The sequence below is a fragment of the Molossus molossus genome, unplaced genomic scaffold (assembly GCF_014108415.1).
Source record: "Molossus molossus isolate mMolMol1 unplaced genomic scaffold, mMolMol1.p scaffold_m16_p_4, whole genome shotgun sequence".
Taxonomy (NCBI): Eukaryota; Metazoa; Chordata; class Mammalia; order Chiroptera; family Molossidae; genus Molossus; species Molossus molossus.
The window spans coordinates 39,055,245-39,079,870 of record NW_023425377.1 but is presented as its reverse complement, the minus strand read 5'-3'; the positions used below and the strand labels follow the sequence as shown (position 1 = coordinate 39,079,870).

The window sequence follows — 24,626 nt, the reverse complement described above, 5'->3', positions numbered from 1 at the left end:
AATATTTAAAAAATAAATTTAAATTTATATACATTATTTTTGTTGTGAAGATCAATAAAATACTAGAAGCATAAACATGTGTTACATTAGGACAAAATCTGTGGGGTAAGGAAAGGAAAATAATGGCTCAAGGAGAAAAGTAATGTTAAATTACCAACAGCAAAAAAAAAAAAAGCCTGTTTGGGTATTTTTAAAAATGATGATGGCCTCCGGCCAGTGTGCCTCAGTGGTTGAGCATCGACCCATGCATCAAGAGCTTGCCAGTTCGATTCCCGGTCAGGGCACATGCCCAGGTTGTGGGCCAAATCCCCAGTGGGGGGCATGCAGGAGGTGGTCAGTCGATGTTCTCTCTCATCAATGTTTTTATTTCTCTCTCCCTCTCCCTTCCTCTCTCTCTCTTAAATCAATAAAGAAAAATTTTATATATAAAAACAATGATCATGGTGTATCAAATCATCACTTGTATTTAGCCTTAGTATTTACTTGTAGTTAGTATTTAGCTTTCTTTGGATACATTTTAATGAGTGATGAAACAGTTTCCTTTTTAAATGTCAATTTTATTATATACCCAAAATTATACCCTTTGCAGATATTTAAATTGATTATGAAACGCTTAGCTGTCAATTGTTGTGAGATACAATAATTTTCATAACTATTTATAGAGGTATGCAAGCAAAAAAGTTTAAAAATCACTGTTCTACCAAGTAAACACCAGACATACAGGAGGTGCTCAGTAAACACTGAGGGATGTGATGAAGTTATTAAGTGGATAAGGATTTAGCACTTCTGCCCAAGGACATTTGGACTTTAAAAGGTGAAAAAGCTGCCCTGGCCATTGTGGCTAAGTGGTTAAAGCATCAGCCTGAACACCAAAGGGTCACAATTTGATTCCCGGTCAAGGACACATACCTAGGTTGCAGGTTTGATCCCCAACCCTGGTCAGAGCTTGTGCGAGAGGCAACTAATCCTGTATCTCTCTCTCACATCAATGTTTCTCTCTCTCTCTCTCTCTCTCTCTCTCTCTCTCTCTTCATCTCCTTCCCCTTCTACTCTTTCTAAAAATCAATAGAAAAATATCCTCAGATGAGGATTAACAAAAAGAAAAAAGAAAAATAGACCTACCACATGATTCAACAATTCCACCTCAGGATATTTATTGGAAGAAAATGAAAACACTAACTTGAAAGGATGTATGCACACCCATGTTCATTGTAGCATTATTTAATAATAGCTAAAATATGGAAACAACCTAAGTGTCATTGATGGATAAATGGATAAAGAAAATGTGGCATATAGTACATATAAACATATAAATTATATATATGTTATACGGTGTATATATTACAAATACAGGGTGGGTTTACAGTTGTTCATATGGAAAATAAGACAATAATTAATAAATAATACAAAAATAAAGTCTCTCTATATATAATGGAATATTATTCAACCATAAAAAAAAGAAAATCCTGCCATTTGAAGCAACATGGATGGACCTTGAGGGCATTATGCTAAGTGAAATAAGTTAGTTAGATAAAGACAAATACCATATGATCTCACTTAAATGTGGAATTTTTTTAATTGATTTTTTAGAGAGGAAGGGAGAGAGAGAAATAGAAACATCAATGTGAGAGAGAAACATCAACCAGCTGCCTCCTCCATGCCCCCTACTTGGGATTGAGCCTGCAACCCGGGCATGTGCCCTGACTGGCAATCGAACTGGGACTTCTCAGTCCATAGGACAACACTCAATCCACTGAGCCACACTGGCCAGGCTAAGTGTAGAATCTTACAAAAAACAAAAAACAAAAAACTAAACTCGTAGGCACAGAGAACAGATTGGTGACTTTATAACTTCCCATTATAAAGCCAGTCAGTCAGTCATAGGGATGTAACATACAACATGGTGACTACAGTTAGTAACAATGTATTGCATATTTTAAAATTTCTAAGAGATCAGGTCTTAAAAGTTCTCATCACAGGGGAAAAAATGTATTACTATGTATGGTGATGGATGTTAACTAGACTATGGTGATCATTTCACAATAAAGTAGGCCCTCACTTAATATCATCAACAGGTTCTGGAACTGCAATGAAATGACATATAAGAGAACAATTTTACTGTAGACTATATATAAACAAGAGTTAAGTTCCTGCCCTGGCCGGTTTGGCTCAGCGGTTAGAGTGTCTACCTGCGGTCCGGAGAGACCCGGGTTCGGTTCCCGCTAAGGGCATGTGCCTCGGTTGCAGTTTGTCCCCGGCCCTGGTTGGTCGTGCGGGTGGCAGCCACTCGATGTGTCCCTTTCACATCGATGTTTCTCTCTCTCTCTCTCTCTCTCCCTCCCACTCTATCTGTGCAAAAAATGGAAAAAAAAATGTCCTCGGGTGAGGATAAATTAAAAAAAAAAAAAAAAAAATTAAAAAAAATAAATAAATAAAGTTCAAAAAAAAAAAAAGAGTTAAGTTCCTATGGCATCCCTCAATGTTACAATTAAACATTCAAGTACCTGCTGTATATACAAATATCAAGTCATTATGTTTTATAACTAAAACAAATATAATCTTTTTTTCATTGATTTTTTTCTTTTTCTAGAGAGAGAGGAAGGGAGAGATAGAAACATAGATCTGAGAGAAACATTGATCAACTGCCTCCTGAACACCCCCTACAACCCAGCATGTGCCCTGACTGGGAATCGAACCTCCCAGTCCATGGGACAATGCTCAATACACTGAGCTTCACCAGTCCGGCAAAAAATATAATCTTATATGTCAATTATATCACAATAAAAAAAGAATTCGTCCATAATATAAAAAGAACTATAAGTCATTAAAATGGACAGGTACCTCAATTTTTCGTAAATGCATAAAACACTTGCACAAAAGAAAATATCCAAAGGGCGAAAATTCATTTGAAAATATACTAAAGCTAACTAGTCACCAAGGCAACACACATTCACCAGAAAGGCCAAAATTTAAGTCTCAAAGTACCCTGTTTGGGCAACAATGTCAAACTAGAACTCCCATATGCTGCTTTGGGACTGTATATGTTTACCACTGAAAATTATTTGGCACTGTCTACTAAAGCTGAACATATAAATACTCAAGATACCACAATTCCACTCATAGGTATACTACCAACACAATGCAACATGTGCACACCAAAGGGCATGTACTTTTGCAGCAAGAATATTGGCAGGAGCCCCAAACTGGAAACAACAAATATTTCTCAAGAGTAGAATGAGCATATTGTGGTAAATTCAAACAATGAAACATGCACAGATTTCATGCTATCTACTACATACAACAACCTAGATGAATCTCTCAAACATGATATTAAGTGAGAGAGCAAGACAAAAAAAGAAAAACATGCACCCTTGCAGAATTGAATTTACAATGAAGATAATAATAAAGGTCCCTTTAGTTGTGCAGATTCTATCTAAGGCTCTGTACCTAATTTTACATTAATCATTTTGTATTTTATTTAAATGGGGTCCTCCAAGTTGTTTAAGCTTCAGACCCCCGTGAAGCTTCTCTTTCTGTACAAAAATAAAAATTTTTAAAAAATTTGTGATGTATAAATATATACAATAGAATATTATTCAGCCATAAAAATTAAGGAAATCCTGCCATTTGTGACAACATGGATGGATCTTGAGAGAATTATACTAAGTGAAATAAGTCAGACAGAAAGACAAATACTGTATGGTCTCACTTTTATGTGGAATCTTAAAAAAAAGAACCAACACATTAAAAAACTCAAACATAGAAAAAGAAATCCTTACCAGAGGTGAGGAGTTGGGAGAAGGAGAACTAGATGAAGGTGGTCAAAGATACAAACTTCTACTTATAAAATAACTAAGGATATAATGTAGAAGATGATGACTGTAGTTAACATTGCTATATATTTTAAAGTTTAGAGAGTAGATCCTAAGAGTGCTCCTCACAAGGAAAAACACTTTTTTTTTTCTTTTTTAAATGGTTTCCTTTGAATCTTTGGTATTTTATGCATTTGAAACCTTATCCTAAGAAAGATCCCAGGCTTCTCTGACTGCAAAAGGCGTCCATTATAGACATGTGAGGGATCCCACATACAAATTCTGTTGAGTTCTCTCTGGGAGGAGCCAGGCATGCTCCCACCTCGGGCCTACTTGCTGGTCCTCTGCCAGGAGCTCTCTTCCCCTAGTCACCTGGATGCCCAATACCTCATTCCAGTCAGGTCTCCATTCAGTGTCACCTTACCAGAGAAGGCTCACCTGACCACCTATGTAAAATTACACTGCCCATATGCCATTGCTCCACTTTATTTTTGTCCTTGCACCACCTGCTCTGCCCCGCCCCCGCCCCCGCCCCCTGAACCTTCTATAATGACTCTGCCCCCTTCACTAGACCAAAGCTCACTGAACATGGAGGGGAGGGCTAGGGCCTTTCATTTACTTCTATACCCCACTACTGAGAACAGTAATGAGCACATGAAGACCTGATTAATATCAATCACATGAATGTGTCTTCTTTAAACATCCCAGTGTTGAAAGCTAAAGAATGAGACAGCTTTTGAAATTTCTTAATGGGATAAAATGCTCCATATATGAGCAATCACCATCAAATTAAAAAAAAAAAAACACTGCCTAAGCAAGGTGATCTTGAGGACTTTATCCTATAGATATTCTTGCACATGAGCACAGAGACCCACATACAGTGATGGTCACTGTGGTACTATGCCAGAATGAACACTGATGTGGGTACACTGGTGTTGCACACTACATACGGAACTAGAGTCATGCATGAAACACTAAAGCAGCGTTACATGCAGCAATACAGAAGCACTGTCAACTAACATTTGTGCCACACTGTTATTGGCACTTTACATGAATTCTCTTTTAAGTCTCACAACCATCCATTTTATAGATGAGGAAACTGAGATACCAGAGAGAGGTCAAGTCACTTTCCAAGAACACACAACCAGAAAATGGCAGAATTGAAAAACAAAGCCAGGTGAGCTGGCACACTTAACCACTAAACAACACTGCCAAATAGTGGGTAACATGACCTATACATATATTCATTAAAGACAGATAGAATATTTTTTAAAGGTACAGTAGGGTGGGGAAGGCTTGACATGCATAGACTTTCTGAAAGTATACATAAAAATTAATTACAGAGACCTGTCTGGGGGGATATGGGGAAACTGGTGGGAGTTAGATTCTATTACTGAATACTCTTTTTTTTTTTTTTCCTAATATATTTTTATTGATTTTTAGAAAGAGAGGAAGGGAGAGGGAGAGAGAGATAGAAACATTGAGATAGAAAGACACATCGATTGGCTGCCTCCTGCACACCCCCAATGGCAATTGAGCCTACAACCCAGGCATGTGCCTTGACCAGTAATCGAACCAAGGACCTCTTGGTCCATGGATCGATGCTCAACCACTAAGCCACACTGGCTACACCTACTACTGAATACTCTTGCACCATCCTAATTCTTACACATATTACCTAGTTAAAAACACATTATGCAAATATTCATTGAGTCACTGAAATCTAAGTCTGGATTGGACCCCATCATTTTCTTGGAGGGGGTGTAAACTGAGTCAAAGACTTGCCTGAGGCCACCCAAGTAGGAAGGAGAAGGCCTAAGGCACTTCCAGGGCTCCAGACTTCTAGTCCCTGGTAAGTTCTTTTGCCTTCTCTATTCTCTCACCGTTTCCACTATAGCTGACTCAGCTGTCACAACTGGAGACTTTCAAAAACTTCCAATTACATAGAATTGGGGGGAAATTATGATTTGGAATTCAAGTGTTGACACTTGAAAAATACCAACTCCCTTTCACTGCAAGTACTTTAGCATGTTACTAAGGCTCTCTCTGGAAAGGTTATTTTCAGAACATTCCACTTAAACCTAGAGATGCAGGGTTCTCCACTGTTTCTGGGAGCTGACACCACAATTTACATTAAACAAATGTTTTGAAAATTAGCTGTTCACGGTTCCAATTTCAGCTTCCCCCAGGGTTTAGTGCTAGCCAAAGACTCGTACAGTAAGCAGACAATGTGTTTTATTGTGTGGAAGAAAAACAGACCACCATAACAGACTTCCTGCTTTTGTAATCAAGGAAAAAGTGGAGTGTTCAAGTGATTATTGGCATATGGTTATTAGAAACACTGAGTTCCAAATATAGCTACTAGGAGCTAAAGACACACACACATACCCCTTGATATTTCAAGTCTAAAAAGAAAGAAAAAAACCCTTCCTAGTGTTTGGTCAATTGGAAAGTTCAGAAAGTCATGGGCAAAACTATTAGAGGAGGAATCGGGGTGACAGGCGGCAAGGTTCAGCCCAGGGTTGCTGGACACACTGGAGTCCGAGAGGCTGCTCAATGTGCAGCAGGCCGACAGGAACAGAGGCCTGGCTCTGGCCACAGCCAGAAGACAGTTAGGTCGAGGGATGCAGTCCTGCCCTGCTGGTCCTCAGCGCCCAGTACCAAGGGTCCTGCACTGTGGGCAGCCAGCTCCTTGGGGCCCATTATCAAGAGATGATGGATTTGGCACTTTTGTCTTATTTTTTTAACATTTAAAAAGGGTCACATGGCCCTAGCAGGTGTGGCTCAGTTGATTGGAGCATTGTTTACCAAAAGGTTGCAGGTTCGATTCCTGGTCAGGACACACACAGAAGGCAACTAATTAATGTTCTTTCTCACATCAAACTCCCTCTCTCCCTCCCTCCCTCTTCCCTGCTCTCTGAATCAATAAGCATACCTTTGGGTGAGGATTTAAATACATAAATAAAAACATAAATACATAAATAGGGTTGCAGTGGCACTTTTCCCCTGCCTTCCCCATCTTGCTCCTCCCCTCAACTACAAATATTGACAGAGGGAAGAGAAACAGTTCAATCTGCTAATTTTATAGTTAGCAGGAATGAGAATGGAGCATGCTGTGCCTTCCCTGCCTGCCTCCAAGCCTCTTTCAGGACTAGTGAGCAAGGTGAAGAGCAAGCATCTGGAAATAAATTTACGGGATGCTCTTCAATATTGGGTTTCTCTCTCAAAGACCTGGGAGTGATTCAGAGCCTGGTGGGGTGAGATTGTGGGGGTGGGAGTGGGATGGGTGGTCTGTTGGAAAGAAAAATTTAGATTCTCATGTCTTCAAGGAAGCATTTATTTGTACCTAGAAGCATGTACTAAACATATAGCCTCTTCTACCTCAACTAAAGAAGGCCTATGGAGGGAATGGATGGGAGGTTAGAGGTCAGAGAAGGTGCCCCTGTGTGGCGAAAGCCAGTCTTTCTGAGGCACAGACAGGCCAGGGACCCGATCTTTGGACAAGATCAGAGGAGGGGACATGCTGGGAGCCCATCCTGGGAGGTGACCTCACCATCTCACTCTGGTGGGAGGCTCCAGGCTCCAGTAGGAAGAATGTTCTGACACCTCATCATTAGACCTCACAGGTCATTTCCAAAGAGTTCTTTTTTTTTTTTTTTTTAATTTCTTTTTCTTGATTTTAGAGAGAGAGAAACATTGATGAGAGGGAACACCGACTGGCTGCCTCCTGCATGCCCCGCACTGGGCATGTGCCCTGACTGGAAATCAAACTGGCAACTTCTTGGTGCCTGGGTCCATGCTCAACCACCGAGCCACACCAGCTGGACCATTTCCAAGGAGTTCTTATTGAGGGTCTTAGAAAACAGGAGATCACCTTCTGCCAGAGGTATTTCCTCTAGTCTGGCTGTGGGCCAGAAGGATGACCCCTGAGGGGGTGCCACAGACCAGCACAGCCTTAAGATTCCATTGTTAAAGACAGAGCTTTAACTGCATTGTACCTACTTGGTTGGCCCTGGAGCCAACTGCTGAGAGGCAGGGCCCAGCGAAAAAGGAACACATTACAAAGATCAGCACCTAGGACCTAGTCTCAGTCCAAGTTGGGTCTAGAGGAAGGGTCTGAATAATGTGTCTGTCTTACTCCTTAATGAGGCAATCATTCTAAAAAGCAAACTGTCTGGACTGTTTGGAACATGCTCAGAGTAAGCCACACAAATGGCAATGCAACATCAGTTCTGAGAGTGTCAGGGGCAAGTGGGCAGGTGGCATTTCTGAGCAGGACTAATGGTAGCTGTTGGCAGCATGAGGAAACTCCCGTACACACAGGCCACTTCCCACAGGCACGGGCATCCCCCTGAAAGGCCAGGCACGAGGTCCTGATAGGGGGAAAGGTACGTAATAGGAACAGATTGTTCACCTTACTAACTATAGATAAGAGGTTTTCTTACAGACCCTGGGAAACTGAAAGATGTGTTACAAGAAGTAAAACAGGGCTGTAAAAAGATAAGATGCCTCAGAGTACGGATAGCTCCATTACTCAGAAAATACATTTTGAGAACAGGCCAGGGACAGGACACACTTTGACCAGGTTGCTGTGCCTGGAATCTGACCCCTCTAGGAGTTTGCCTCAGGAATGCTGACCATTCTCTGGTCCCAGGAATGGGTGGAACTGTTTTTTGTATCATAGAAAATTAAATACCTTGTTATCGTACTTCAAGATCCTGGAAGGAGACACACGGACTACAGACACTGCAGCCCTCATGCTGCCCCTCATCCCCTTGCTTGGAGCCCTTCCTCCTTATCCCTATATCATCAGCCAGCTAATAGGAGAGGGCAGAGCAGAATTTTCAGGACAACCTACTGCTCTCCCTACACTGCCAGCATCATTGGAATAAGTGCTCATATGATTCAACCTGTCTCTGCTTAATTTGGCTCAAATAGTGACAGGCAGCCTCAGACCCGTTTTATGTCTGGTTTCAGTCCTTCCATCCTGATCTTCCTGGTACCCACCCTACATCTCCCTTGCCTGCAGAAATCCAGTCCCCAACTGTGCCCAGACTTTGGCCACTTGAGCAGGACTAGCCCCTCTGTAACCATTCCCACATGTCCCTCTGTAGTGCTGTACCCCATCAGTGGGATGAATGCTCGGCAGGAAGGAGGCTTTCCTGACCTCACCTATCTGCACTGGCCTGCCCTACCCCACACACCCCTACCAAATCACATACCTTGGATTTCCGGGCCCCTTTCTTGCCTCCTGCTTTCTTAGACACGGGCTTCTTCTGGGATGGAGACTTGGCCTTTTTGGCTGGGGGTGGCGTGATGATGGCTTCCAACTTTCCTTTGGATCCTCGTTTCTTTGCTAGCAACTCTGGGTGGATGTTTGGTAACACCCCACCACTGGCTATGGTGACTCCTTTTAGCAGCTTGCAGGAAAACCAAAGTAGCAGATGGTGAGCCAGGCCTGCCTTCCCCTGACCTTTAAGAAGTTAGCCCTTCCCATCCATGCTTTCCATTTTGGCTGGTAGAGCTCCTCCCTCCACGATATCTACAAGGATGCTGACAGGACCCAGGCTCACTGCACAGGGAACAAGTCCTCAGAGTCCCTCATTCAGGGGGAATTTAGATATTTTTCCTCTAGGGAGAGCCAAATACCTTGTTTCATCCCTGCCCCCTGCCCCCAATAAGGCCTTTGAGAAAAACTGCCACATGGGGCAGGGAAGCCGCTAACAGTCCTAAATGCAGTCCACACCTTTGATAGCCGGCCAAACACCAACCTCCCTCTGCAGAGACAACTCAGTCTCTCGGGCAGCAAGACTGGTTGCTCAAGTGTCCAGGGTAGAGTGACTAGGAAAGCGCCATACCTGATTTAGCTCTTCATCATTGGCCACAGCCAGCAGGATATGACGGGGGGTGACTCGTCCCTTCTTGTTGTCTCTCGCTGCGTTGCCAGCCAGCTCCAGAATCTCCGCTGTGGGGAACACAGGAAAGAACACGTGGTCACGTTAAAACATCAGAGGCTCACATGCATCCTCCTGGCCCCCACTCACGGTGCTGGGAGTGGGCGCAGGCATCAGTTCACAAAGCAGCTACCCTGAGGTGAGAAGATGCAGGTGGTTTGCCTGGCGCACTCTAAGCCAAGTCACAGAGGCGTTGAATCAAAGCCCTGGTCCAACGTCTTTGTCCTGGAGATGAAGACACTGAGGCTTACAGAGGAGAAGCAACCTGTCAAAGGTCCCTCAGTAAGAAGTGGTAGAACTGGGATGTGAACTTATTTGATTTTCCAGAACAGAGCTGCCTGCAGTCAGCATCCAAATGTCACCAGGACCAACCCTGAGGAGCCAACGGTGTGGTCCGAGAATGATCCGTGCATGCATGGAACTGAGCAGTGGGTCATGCATGGGTTCATGGGGCTTTGAGGCATGGTGGCATATTACAGGTGCTTAGTAAGTCTCTGTTGATGGAGTCAATGTTGACCGCCTGCACACTCAGATTCAAAACCAGAAGGAGATGACTGGACTCTTTACAAAGTTTATGTCATAAAAATATCTATAAAACGAAAGACATGGGGTGTATATAGTAGATTAAAAAGAGGCTGAAGAGACATACCAACCAGATACAATGTGTGAATCCCCATGGGATCCTGATTACAAAAACAGCTAGAAAATTCACTTAGGAGATAGCTGAGGAGATCTGAATGTAGACTAGCTATTAGACACTAGGGAATTATTAATTTTCTTGGTTATAATAATGATATCACCACTCTGCAGGAACATCTTGTTCTTAGGAGATACATGTTGAAGTATTTAGGGGTGAAAGGTCCTGATGTCTGCAATTTACTCTCACATAATTCTGAAAAATCTAGAGAGTAAAGCAATTGCGGTGAAATGTTAACAGTTGTTAAATCTAGGCAAGAATGTAACAGTGTTCCTCTTTCAGCGTTCTATAAATTTGATATTTTTCAAAATTTAAAAAAAAGCTAGAGGGATATGAGCCTGACCCATGGCTAGTGCCAGGTTAAGGTGTATTTACCTGTCTTTTGGGTCAGGCTCTCACCAGACAAGACACCACAGCACCGAAGATGGAGAAATGGGGAAGTGTCCTTTGTTGCCTCCTTGGCGGCACAGTTCTCTTGGTAACTGTCAACTTCATCACCTCACTTCTTAATGAAAAACGCAGACTACCTCAAAATGTGTCTTGCACCCTCACTTCTGCATGCCCCAGTCCTATCAGGATGTCCTTCAAGCCCACACTTCTGGGCTCAACTTAAGTCTGACCTTTTCCTGGTACTAAAGCATTTCTAGCCTTGGTCATTGTGGCTCAGTAGTTAGAGCATTGGCCCATGCACCAAAGGAACATAGGTTCAATTTCTGATCAAGGGCACATACCTGAGTTACAGGTTCAATCCCCAGACCTGGTCAGGGTGCATGCAGGAGACAACCAATCAATGTGTCTCTCTCACATGGATGTTTCACTCTCTCCCCCTTCCTCCCTCCCTTCCATTCTCTCTAAAAGTTAATGGAGCCCTGGCCGGTTTGGCTCAGTGGTTAGAGCGTCGGCCTGCGGTCCAGAGAGACCAGGGTTTGGTTCCCACTAAGGGCACGTATCTCGGTTGCAGTTTGTCCCTGGCCCTGGTTGGGTCTTGCGGGTGGCAACCACTCGATGTGTCCCTTTCACATCAATGTTTTCTCTCTCTCTCTCTCTCTCTCTCTCTCTCTCCCTCCCTCCCTCCCTCCCTCCCACTCTATTTGAACAAAAAATGGAAAAATGTCCTCGGGTGAGGATTAAAAAAAAAAAAAGTTAATGGAAAAAATATCCTTGGGTGAGGAGTAACAACAAAAAATAATAATTTCTAGCATTTTCTAGCATTCTAGGTTATGTTTTAAACACTAGATGTTTCTGGCAAAATCAAAACTCAGAATCTTTATAAAATAACTAGGGAAAAATTCTAGCTACAAGAAAATTGTGTGTTTAAAATTTACAATATTACATATTTGTTGTTAAAAGGCACTAACAGCTGAACTAAATGCAAAAACTGCTCTGTGTCTAAAGCTGAAAAGCTGCTCGGCTACTTCTGTAAACTCTCATATTGGTGGGGATGAAAAATCAGTCACACCTGGAACAGCAGGTTCCCCCTAAATCCACACAGGATTCACTTACCGATAATCAGTGCACTGATGACACAGAACACCAGAGGCACCTGCCTGCTTGATGCTCCCAGGCCAGAGACCTCACCTTGAATTTCACAGGTGACAGTCACTCGTGGGAGAGAATCAGTACATCTCCCACACTCACCCACCAGTCTCAGCAGCGCTGTTCCCCATACAGTCTGTCCAGGGGGGAGCTGGCCCACCTAGCTACATATGGCAGTGTGCCCCAATGCCCAGGGGAGATGGGCTGATCTTAGCCAAGCAGAGGAAGGTGCATGGGATGCCTAAATGGCCTTAGGCCTCCAGTGCCGTGAATGCAGAAAGGCCTGCCTGGCCAGCCCAGCTTGCCCTTCACTCTCCCATGTTCATGGAGGAGGCATCACATCTGCAGTGCTACTGTCCTGACCATGGCCTGGGAGGGAGCCAAGGCCTGGGAGAGAGCCAAAGCAGTGTCTGACCTGAGCACAGACCCTGAGAGTAAGGGCACAGAAAGGAGAGCCAGTCAGCAGGAGGGCCAGAGAGGGGCAGCTGCGGTGTAGAGATATAGCCCACTTGGCTGGCTTCCTGGCCTCCACCATCCCCTCCCCTCTGCAGCCTGCCCCATCTTCTGAGGCCACAGGGAACCATGGGCCTTCAGTGTCTGCAGAGCCAAATATACAGGAGGCAGGCAGATTACAACCTTTCCCCCATAATGTGCCAAGAATGCTTTACCTGGTCTCAGAAAGAGAGAGAGAAGCACTCTGGTGCCCTAAGCCCACCCCCTTGGCAAGAGGATCATTTGAAATTAAGGCTTCTTAGGAAAGTGGGCCTGTTTCCTCTTCCCGCCTGGAGTGTTACTGCAAGGGTAAGAGAAGGCACAGTGGCCGTTGGTAGGGGGAGGGGAGGAGGGATGTGGTCTTTTTATTTTGGGCAGTGCTACTCTACTTATGCAGGGAAGATGGTGAAGATGAAGGCAAAAACCTGAGAGCGGGGAGGGGGCCACCAGAACAGAGTGTGTTTGGCCCCTGATTTGGGTAGGGGACAGACATTACGTAACACAGGGAAATAAAGCAATGGAGTGACCTATAGTAGCACCCATGACTGAGAAATATGAAGATCAATTCTCCAGGAATTCCCTGACTTCCATGAGCCCCCCTCCCCCAACTCTCACTTTGTGGCTGAAACTTCCAATGGCCTGTGCTTCTACACTTGTAAGGACTGGGCTCAATTACTGCTAACTAAGCGATGGGTTGGGGTGTCAGACGAGATCCACCTGGGAGCAACAGTGAGGTGGAGTGGAGAGGCTGGGGGAGGTGTGTGCAGTGGGATGAGGAGTGTTTCAGCTCCTCAGAAAGAGTTGCCTTCGTATGCTGCCTTCTTCACCAAGGAGCCAGAAAATCCAGGACTCCATCCTTCTTGCAAAACTCCAGCTCACCTGTGAACTCAGCCCTATGGGGCAGGAGGGAAGCTGTGTCAACTGGAGATAACAAAGAGGAGCAGAAATCCACACCCCAACTAGAGTTGAGCAAAAGCCTTATCTTCTCTTTACTCCTGCATGTTTACCAGAGAAATAGTTACCATAGTAACCCCTTCATCAAGGGACACAAAAGACAGAGCACCTGGTAGACACACCTTTTATGAGAAACGTGTGCCCCACCCCACCCCTGCACTGCAGCAGGCATACGGCTGGGTATTTTACAACAGCCAACAAAGATGGAGGAGAAATCTGACTTGCAACAAAAACAGAAATCCAGGTTATGTATTCAGCCCTGCCAAGTATTCAGTAAAATTCACCCTTTCATCCTCAGTCTGATTCCAGAAGCCCAGTGGCAAAGGGCTTTGCTGGCTAAGAGAGGGCTGTCTGCAGCAGGGGAGAGGGAAAGTGCAGAATGACAGCAGCTGGACAAGATGGAACTGTTCCATCTCCCCTCCAGGGCATGTTCTGGGAAGGAGAGAGAGTGCCCACTGCTGAGGAATTAGGACAGGGTGTGCACCACTAGAGATTTCCTGATTAATCCCCTCCTAGTAAGTGATCAGGGCTTTGCAAATGATAGCAAGGGCCAAGTCATGGAAGCCCAGGCTTAGGGCTAGACATGGGTTCCTGCCATTGCACCCCAAACCCACTGGGATGGGCCCCCCAACAGTCGCCTCTGGGCTAGGCCAGAGCCAGCATCAGCTGAACGGACTCCACGCCTTCCCACAGGGGAGGGCTTCCTGTTCTTGATGAGCTCATCATGCTTTGGAAGGTTTTGTGCAACTCTAAAAATGTGTTTCAACCTCTGCCGGTTCAAGAGAAAGGGACTTCTGAGAAAGAACCAGGAAAGCCCCAGATCTACAGATGCAAATCCTCTTCTCCACGGTCTCCAGAGCTCAATGCTTGCATCCTCCCTTGGAGGGAGTTTTCAGGAGCCACAGTCCTTCAGGCTGTAACCAAAACAAATGGAATCCACAAGATACCACAGGAGGAAACTGGAAAGAGCAGTTAAGAAAAGAAACAGACTGCTCACCAGGTTCTCCACCCCTCATGCCAAGTCTTCCTGACCAGTGACAGTCTCATTTTGTTACCAATGACCAACACCAGGCTGGTTTGGGGCCCAAAGCACTTGGGGTCATCTCTGGAGAGAACCCTAAGTGTAGTAAGGTTCCCTAATTATAAACACAGCAAAGGGGCCATGCTGAATGAACAACAGTGGCCAGCTTGCATGCTATTTTTTTAATATTTTTTTCAATTTTTATTAATTTATTTTTGTTACAGATGTTTCTCCTCCCCCCCCCTAGATTCCCTCCTCCCCATCCTGCCCCCCCCCCAGCATTGTTGTCTATGTCCATTGGTTATGCATACATGCATAAGTTACTTTTGTTTGTTTGCTTGAAGATCCAATTTGCAAGACACCCAGTGTCTCTGGCTCCCACTCCACTACTCTGGCAAGGAATGAGCTGCTGACTCCATCCTTTGCGCTGGCCTGGACCAGCAATGTGACCTTATTCTCTCCTCAGAGCAGCAAGCCCTCCAGAGGCACCCCTGGGTCCAACGTTCCCCAGCCTCATTGAGCATGATCATTTTCAGGCCACTTGACAAAATTCTCGTAGCCTGGAATAACGGCATTATCTGGCAGCCTTTCCAGCTACAGACCAGCTGTCTGAATGTGAATGCCTTTGACAGGTCTACTTTCCAAGTTCACCCAGAGACCAAAGGCTTACAGTCTTTTTTTTCCTCCAAACATCTTGAACTGAACCATATCTGTTGTATTGAAGCATTCTGTCTATCTTTCTTTAGGGAGATGAAGTCATGGTTTGCAGAATTAGACTCATAACAGCTAACAGGTGATGCGTGGAGGCTGCCCAAACCCTAAACACAAATCTTGCCTAGCAGCAAGTTGGGGTCTTCTACAGAGTGGTTTTGAAGGATCTCCTTTAACCAAAAAAAAAATATATATATATTAAGAATAACAACTAGAAATCAAAGAAAAGCAAATGTTCACATAATCCCAAGGAGAAAACAGGTATTTGCTACAACGCCAACAACATGACAAGGAATCTGTTTATTGTCATTTCTTTCCAGTCACCAGACTTCCATCAGCAGTTCACTGAGTTCAGAACTGTTTCACACGGTCCCTGAAGGCCTTAACCCCATCAACCTCACTCAGAGAGTGCTGCTAAGATTCCTGCCTCTGACTGCACCAGTTTCCCCCAATTCCCTCAGTGGCCCAAAGTCCACCGGCTCACATCCCACCTTTCCAGGAGGTGAGTGGCAGGGTCTGAAACCTGCTGAGCCATCAACCCGGAGCTCCGGGGCCTCACTCAAGGGCCACAGCAAAGCTCTCCAGCCTGCCTGTCCCAGGAGCCTCAAAAGGAACCAGGGATTCCACAGAGAAACAAAACTTACAGCAGTAATTGAAGGTGGTGTTTTCTATGCAGAGTATAAGGTACTTTATAAGAATTAGTCATTCTGCTGCTTTTCTGCAGATGTTCCAAATCTTATACAAACATGTCCACTGCTGTTAAGCCCACATTACAGGCCCCTCCTAAGGGTCAGGAGTCCAGGGGTCAGCATCTAGTCTAGTCTCACACCGTCCCCACAAAGTCTCCCAATAAGATAGAAACACAGCTTCACTGGGGACTTTTAAAATCAGCTAATGTTTTTCATATTTCAAAGTAAAAAAGTGTGCATTATACACATTAACAAAGAAGAGATATGATTCTTGGCAAACATTACCTTTATCTAACCCACCAATACAGCCCAGTGCATAAATACCTTTCCCTTCTGGAAAGCCTTCCTCTACCTTCCCCAAATCTTGAGAGCTTCTACGCCAGCCTCCACCTAGTCTGTCATTGGCAGAGGGCAGGAGCCACTGGTGAACCATGGTTAGAGCTGGGGTCTGCTGAGTATACACCCCAAGTCCTGCACTGAGCTGTGAGATGCGTCAAGACAAACCTGAGCCTCGGTTTCCCACTCTATAAAAGGGGGATGGTAATTGAGGTAATCTCTAGGTTTGTGAGGATTAAGGAGTTACAAGTTACATGCTGAGAACAATGGGTACATGTAAACTACTATAATTAACGCAACAACCACACACTTGATCTTTTTTTTTTTTTTGGTCCTCACCAGAGGATATTTTTTCATTTACCTTCAGATAGAGTGGGAGGGATACGGAGGGAGGGAGGGTGGAAGGGAGAGGGAGGGAGGGAGGGAGAGGGAGGGAGGGAGGGAGGGAGAGGAGAGATGAGAGAGAGACATTGATTAGTTGCCTTCTAAAAACCCAAACCAGGGCTGGGGACAGAACTGCAAACGGCTCAGCAGTTAGAGACCGTGGACCAATGATTTGCTGGTTCGATTCCAGTCAAGGGCTCGTACCTCAGCTGTGGTTCATCTCCAGCCCAGGTTGCAGTCGTGCAGGAGGCAACCAGTCGATGTGTCTCTCTCACATCGATGTTTCTCTCTCCCTCCCACTCTATCTGAACAAAAATAGAAAAACATCTTCGGGAGAGGATTAAAAAAAAAAGTATAGCAGACTTGATTTCCAGGGGAAGAAAACTAGACTTTCTTTTCCTCGGTTTCCTTTATCAAAATAAACGGCTGGCTGGTTAGCCCCAGGCCAGTGGCTCAATTGGTTGGAATGTCATCCTTTGCACCAAAGTGGTTTTGGGTTTGATTCCTGGTCAGAGCACAAACCTAGGTTTTGGGTTTGATTCCTGGTAGGGGTGTGCAGGAGGTAGCCAATCAATGTTTCTCTCTCACATCGATGGTTCACTCTCTCTCTCAAATCAATGGAACATATCCTTAGGTGAGGATTAAAAAAATAAAAATAAAAATAAATGGCTGGCTGGATAGATGGATATGTGTGAGAGCCAAGCAGAGGAGGAGAAAAGCAACATAGAAAACCTAGTGTTTCCTCCCTCGATAGTTTACTCTTTGCTGTTACACTTAACAGTTTACACGTGTTTAAAAAATGCACTTGAACCCGATTAACCTCGGTGCTGCCAGACTTGCCTTGATAGAATGCAGCACCCAGCGTGGCCCTACAGGCAGTCTCTGCTGTGGGATGGGGTCTAGGGCTTTGGTCTGACCCATCAGGGTGTGCTTTGGCAGGGGCAAGACCAAAGCCAGCTGCTGAGGCAGCACATGTCAAGGCCCTAGGAAGGAAGGTGAGAGGAGGAGGTGCCTGGGGAGGCCCAGAGAAACCTGCTCTAACCCAGGTCCTGGTTGACAGCTGGGCAGGGCCCTCTGCCCCACCAGTCACTTGCTTTTAAAGACTCTAAATTAAAATACAAGGAAATGGTTAATAAGTATGTTTGCTTTGATATGGAAAATCATACCATTTGTTCTTAATTCATCTCAGGAAGGGGTGAACAATCAGAGATGTCCACTGAAATGAAATGATCTGAAGAGTGTAAAGTAAAGAGGAACTCATTTAAAGAACCCTGACATGGTGCCACTTCCCAGGTGGATGTTTAGGGGAAAACAAGCTTCAGAACAGTGTTCCATGGTGGGCTGCCATTGTGTGGGAGCACACCCATTCATCGGGATATGCGATGCTTTGCCTCCTGGAAGTGGATCAGGGGGAACTAGATAGGAGGGGACATTTTGCTCTACCCTCCTGTGTGCTGTTTGAGTTTATCTTATGCAGTTTATCTCATTCAAATGTACAATGAAAATACAGCGTAAATGAGAAAAGGTAGCTGTGCTGTAAGCCATTCCAGTGGCCTTCTCAACCATGTGTCACAGACACCCTCTTGCCCTGACACCTGTCCTGGCCTGCTTTATCCTGCTTCTCTAAAAAAGACTCTGAGTACATGAAGATTTTTAAGGTTCTTTTCATGACTGACTGTTTTTAGAGCAATCTGAGTATGTTATAGTTAGAGAGGCCCCAAAAAGGGGCTGCCACCCCTGGGATCCTCTGTACCAGCCAGCCCAGGACCTGTCTGCTCAAGTGCATTCCCAATGCTGAGGGCCACTTTTTGAAGGATTCACCTAAGCCCTGTCACCCAGGATTTCACCTCTCCTTTGCTAAAAGGACAATGAAGGGACATTAGGCAAAAAGCTTCTGGCTCTGTAGTCCACCCTCAGTACAGTTGAGCGATACAACCCTTCAACATCTGACTGGGCACTGCCCTCCCCTTTCTGAGGCCTCTGTGGCTCCCTGTGCAGCCCTCGGGCCACCTCTGCCCATGAGTGCTTTCCCCCCAGGACCTCACTTGTCTTGTTGCTGCTACAAACAGCACTTCCGATACTAACTAGACTGTCCCTTCCCTATGGCCAGCACATGTCACTCCAACAGCCAGCACCCCTCTTGTGCCCACACCCATCTCATTCCTGCAAGCCCTCGACTTTCCCCCTTTCTGTCAGTGACTGCTTGTCTTTCCAGGCCCATCCTGGCAGGACCCCTGTCCTCTTTGGCCATGCCAGGCCACAGGACTGTCTCCAGCCTTAACAGACCCATACCATGTGCCCTTAGGTGACCATCTGGGACTCTCGGGGCCTGCGCTCTCAGGTATCCATGGCCTACTGAGCCAGGTTGCAGCTCCACCAAAGATAGGAGCCATCCCCTGAGATGTCCACTGAGGACAAAGGAGATCAAAATGGGCTGAGTGATCCTGAGAGCCAGTTCTCTCCTAACTGCTAAGGTTTCAGCTTCACTAGAAAGTCTGAAGGAAATGCTCTTCTAGAGATGGGCTACTGTGCTGAGCGACCTTGGAGAAGTTATTTAAACTCTCAGAGCCTCAATTTCCTCCTAAGCAAAATAGGTGGTTTGAGGGTTCAGTGAATTACCAAAAGTAAAGTACTTGGCCAGTGTCTGGAACGTAGTATGTGCTCGACAGATGGCAGATGTTTTATTAAACTGCTCTGCTTTGCCTAGCCCTCACAGCACTGTCACAAGTATAAGCCACAATATGAATCTGGAATAGAGACCGCCAGGGCCTAGGGTGGAGGGGGGAGGCAAAAAACAAACAAACAAACAAACAAACAAACAAACAAACAAACAAACCAATGCTGGTCAAGATAAGGACCCTCATTTTCTGAATGAACAGTAGATATCGACTTTCAGCAGTCAATATACAGATTTACAGAAGTAACAGAGAAATGTTAATCAAAAGCTACCTCAGTTACCAATTACCACAGGGAGCATCCATCAGGATATCAGTGGCCAGGGAAGCTGATAGATTAGCCTTTTCCAGAGGCCCTGTTTTCCAAATGGTTCCTCCCAGCAAGAAATGTGAGCTCTGGCAGAGAATGAGCCTCCTTCTAGAAAGAGGACATTTACAAATGTCTTCTATAGAGGCCATTTGGCAAATGTCCCCACCTAGACACATGGGGGTGCTGTCAATTCTGTGAAAGGACACCTCAGTGTCAGGTGCCATTGCCAGCCTCTGAAGTGCCAGGAAACACATTTTCTGGACACTAAATGAAAGGTACTTGCTTAAAAAGGACAGTGAGGTGGGAAATGAAGGAAGAAAGGGAGGAGGGAGAAAAGGTGGGAGCCAGAGTCAGAGCTGTAGGCTGACTGAGCAGCCTGACAAATCTGAGGAGAGTCTTTGTCATCTTCTTGGCAACCAGAAACAGTGGGCAGTGGAAGAGACAGGGAGATGGGGAGAGGCCGATTGTCGTTAATACCCTTTGGGTTTGCTTTCTTGCTAGAAGTTATTTATGGCTCCGAGGAGTGGCTTTTTACTTTCATATTTTATTCTGGGTTGACTAGACAGAGAAGACCTTTTCAGTAGGAAAAGAAAGCTAGAAAACTATAAATACATTTTTTTAATTGCTGATATTTTAAAGGGAAAATATTGGGAGAGAAGATATTTGTAGAATTCTTACCCATTTCCTTCTCTCAGTAAGTAAATAGTTTTTTTTAAAGCCATTCTTGATGGTCATCACAGAAGAACCTTGGGATGCATTATCTTAATCGACTGGGCAGCTCCTGGCCTCCTCTGCTTCCCAAGGTATAGTTGAGACATGTCAGTGGCTCTTGTGGCAGAAGTGAGAGATCAGTCCTTGAAACACTTCCAACACCTTCCTGTTTGCCACCAACAATGCCCTTCCACTTGCCTCTCCTCAGGCAGGTCCAGCCCACTCTCCTCTGGTATTAATCCTAATTACACTTCATTTAAAAATCCAGGGTCGCCCTGGCTGGTTTTGCTCAGTGGTTAGAGCGTCAGCCCACGGACCAATGAGTTGCGGGTTCAATTCCAGCCAAGGGCACATACCTTGGTTGCAGTTTGTCCCCAGCCCTGGTCAGGGTTGTGTGGGAGGCAACCAGTTGATGTGTCCCTCGCATGTTGATGTTTTTCTCTTTCTCCCTCCCCACTCTATCTGAAGATAAACAAAAATATCCTCGGGTGAGGATTAAAAAAAACAATCCAGGGTCTGGTTCAGCTCTCACTCTCATCGATTTCCTGGTAGCATCAGGTTAGCAATGTTCCCTCCTCCTAAAACTCATCCTCCTCTAACTGATCTTATTCTTCAGTAAAAAACCATTCACTGAGCAGCTGTATAAGGTCAGTCCTCATGCAAGGAGCTGAGTTCACAGTGATGAGGGAGGGGTGGAGAAAGCACAGTCCCAGCCCTGGGGTCACTGATAGGGCCTCTGATATGTCTGGTTCACCACAGACACTCAATACAAATCTGCTGAAATCAACAATGATCCTTTCAACCCCCAGCATCTGCTTGGCACCTTGGACATAGTCAGAGCTTGGTAACTTTTTCACAAATAGGTCATTACAGGTGCATCTCTAAACAAGTGAACCAAACATTGCAGCATTCAGGCAGTGATGAGAGAGGGATGTGCAGGAACATTCTCTAAGGCATTGGCCTGGTTTCATGTATTAGAACCCTCAGGACCATGGCAGGTGATGTCATCCAAGGCAAAAGCAGCCCCATGATGGCCCAGGATCCAAGTGAGCCTCACCTCATAGTCTCAAGTTGGCAGAGGAGATGGAGTGCTGGGGGTGGGGGCAGTGAGGGGAGGTTAGGGGCAGGTCAATGATCCTCAGATTCTCCCAACCAAGATTCTGGCTCAAATATAAATGTCAGTCTCCACATATCATGTGTACCCATTATTCTGATTTACCTTTTTTTTTTTTATCCTCACCTGAGGACATTTTTCCATTTTTTGTTCAGATAGAGTAGGAGAGAAAGGAAGGGACGGGGGGCGGGGGAGGGAGAGAAACATCGATGTGAAAGGAACACATCGAGTTGCTGCCTCCTGCACGACCCAACCAGGGCTGGGGACAAACTGCAACCTTAGCAGGAACCGAGCCCGGGTCTCTCTGGACCGTAGGCTGGCGTTCTAACCGCTGAGCCAAACCGGCCAGGGCTGATTTACTATTTTTTGAGATTTCATTTTCTAGATCTATTTTGAAGTGAAAAGGGGAAAAAAGAATATCTTTAGAAAGATATACAACATCAGAAGCTAATAATGGTGATTGTCTCCTGATAGGAGGATTGGGTGTGCAAAAGAGCAGGGAAGGAGATGTGTGTCTCACTGTGTATCCTTTGATAACGTGAATTTTACCATTAGTATTATTAAATAAGTTCCATTGGTACTTATTAAAGAAAATAACTACTTTTCACAAAAGTGAAAAGACAACGAAAGACCTACCAGATATGAGAAGCATATTTATATAACAAGACAGACCAATGAAACAGAAAAGAAAGCCCAGAAACAGCCCTAATAAAATCTAGAAATTTCATGTATGGTAAAAATAGCATCTCAGATCACCAGGGAAAAGATGGATTATTCCATCAGTATATTGCTATAGCTGGGTAACCATATGGAACAAAATTAAGTTGATCCCTATCTTAAACTATATATCAGAATAAATTCCAAATGGATCAAAGTAAAAGTGTAAAAATAATCAAACCATAAAAATACTAAGCAAAAGCATAAAGGAATTCCTTTGTATTAGGATTTCTGAACAATGATTCAAAATCCAGCAGAAATTGACTCATAAAAACTTCAGATATTAGAATTACTCAGATAAATTTGGTAATCATTTCATAATGTATATGTACATTAAATCATCACATTGTACACTTTAAATATATACAATTATATTTTTAAATTATTCCCTAGTAAGTTGAAAAAAATTATTGAGATAAATATATGGCTACATATATTTAAAGACAACTTAGAAAATGAAGAGAAAACAAGGGATTATAAAGAATAAGCAGATTCAAAAAAAGAACCAAACAGAACTTCTAGAAATGAAAAGTATCAAAACTGAAAGTAAAAATTCAGTGACTGAATTAAATAGTAGATAAGATACAGCTGAAGAAAGAATTAAACTGGGAGATAGTTCTAAAAGATAAATAAAAAATAATTATTCAGGTTTCCAGTCAAGTTGGTGGCATAGGTAAATATGGTACTCACGTCCTCCTACAACCACATCAAAACTACAACTACAGAACAACCATCATTCAGAATCACCTGAAATCTATCTGAATGGAAGTCCCACAACTAAGGATATAAAGAAGCAGCCACATAGAGACTGGTAGGAGGGGCAGAGACATGGAACAGGCTTGTCCCATATCCATGTGTGGCGGATTAAAATCGAGAGGGATATCTTGGCTGCAGGAGGGGGGGACCTAGGCCCACACCAGGCCCCCCAGCCCAGGGTCTGGCTGTGAAAACCAGCAGGGCTGAATGAGATGGAGGGCAGTTCCTCCTTAAGGGCCTGAGCACAAACACCTGGACTAACTCCCTCTGAGCTCCAGCACTGGGGCAGCAGCTCAAAAGGCACCAGGGACAGATGGGGAGGAACTGAATTGTCTGGCATCAAGGAGAGAGCTGCAAGGGCAGCTTTCTCCCAGAGAGAAGTGCTTGCAGAGGCCACTGTTCCTTTTCTGAGCCTTCCCCTCACAGAGCCTTCAGGCAAATGCCATTATCTGAGTCTCCAGCAATCTGGCTATAACTGTTTGCCCAGCCCTGGTGATTCCCAGAGGCCCTGTACCACCCAACTTTCCAACCCACCCAGGCTGTTTCCAGTGGCCTGTCTCAGCTTATGCCATGGACTTTCCTAAAATTTTTGAAACAAACAGCCTCTGGCCTTGGTGTTCCCTGTACCTCTTGCTAAGTGGCCCCAGGTCCAGCACTTGCAACAGCTGGCCCTGGTTCACAAGATGACCTCTCCTGGGCAATTCGGCCCAGCACAAATAACAGCCATCTGCAGATTACTTGTAGCTCATGCCAGGTGGCCCGGGGCATGAACACAAGCAGTGGCTAACCTTGGCCTGCACCTCCTGGGAGGCCCCAGAGCCAGCACACCCAATGGACAGCTTCAGACCACGTCCAAGCAACACCCAACCACTTTGACAAGCAACACACTCAAGGGGTAGACTCAGTAGGCACCAGAGCCCTGCTGACGGTAAGTCTTGCTCTGAAGGGTTGGCCCCTGAACACAGCTGATTCTCCACAGTGGTTGCAGCCAGTCCTTGCAGTCAATCAGCCTGGAGGTAAATCCCTCCCACTGAGGTACCAAGAGTAATCAAGATTCAACTACAACAGGAGGATGTACACATCCCACATGAGGGGCAAACCTGGACTGCTCAGCTTCGATGAATGGAGAGGCTGTGCCACTGGACCCTACAGAACACTTACTACATTAGTCCACTCTACAAGCCTGGAAGATGTAGCAGCTCCACCAAATACATAAAAACAAACATAGGGAGGCTGCCAAAATGAGGAGACAAACAAATATGTCCCAAATGAAAGAACAGAAAGAAAACTCCAGAAGAAGAACTAAACAAAATGGAGACAAGCAATCTACTAGATACAGAGTTCAAAACACTGGTTATAAGGATGCTCAATGAACTTAGGGGAAGAGTAGATGAACTCAGAACAGCAGCATAAAAAAAGGACATGGAAACCATAAAAAAGAACCACTGATAAATGAAGGATATGCTAACTGAAATGAAGAATAATTTATAGGGAATCAACAGTAGAGCAGAAGCCAAGAATCAAATCAGCAATTTAAAACAGAAGGAAGAAAAACATACCCAGTCAGAACAGCAAACAGAAAAAAGAATTGTAAAAAATGAGAATAGTGTAAGGAAACTCTGCAACAACTTCAAGTGTACCAATAATTGCATCATGTGAGTGCCAGAAGGAAAAGAGAAAAAGCAAGAAATTGAAAACTTACTTAAAAAAATAATGACAAAAAACTTCCCTAATGAAGTTTTGCCAAAGCAAAGAGA

At 44.7% G+C, this 24,626-nt stretch overlaps 1 protein-coding gene across 10 annotated transcripts in view; it reads right to left on the bottom strand.

Moving 5' to 3' along the window:
* The window catches only part of LOC118616024 (core histone macro-H2A.1), an 81,184-nt gene that overhangs the window by 33,413 nt on the left and 23,145 nt on the right, over positions 1–24,626 (bottom strand). For all 10 annotated transcript variants that reach the window (XR_004956518.1, XM_036241356.1, XM_036241358.1 and 7 more), the window contains exons 3-4: positions 9,671–9,777; positions 9,035–9,232 (exon numbers count right to left, since the gene is read on the bottom strand). Coding sequence is in view for 9 of the 10 variants with exons in the window: in XM_036241356.1 (XP_036097249.1) it covers positions 9,035–9,232; positions 9,671–9,777 (305 nt within the window). In the remaining variant the exon portion in view is untranslated. The remainder of the gene's footprint in view (positions 1–9,034; positions 9,233–9,670; positions 9,778–24,626) is intronic.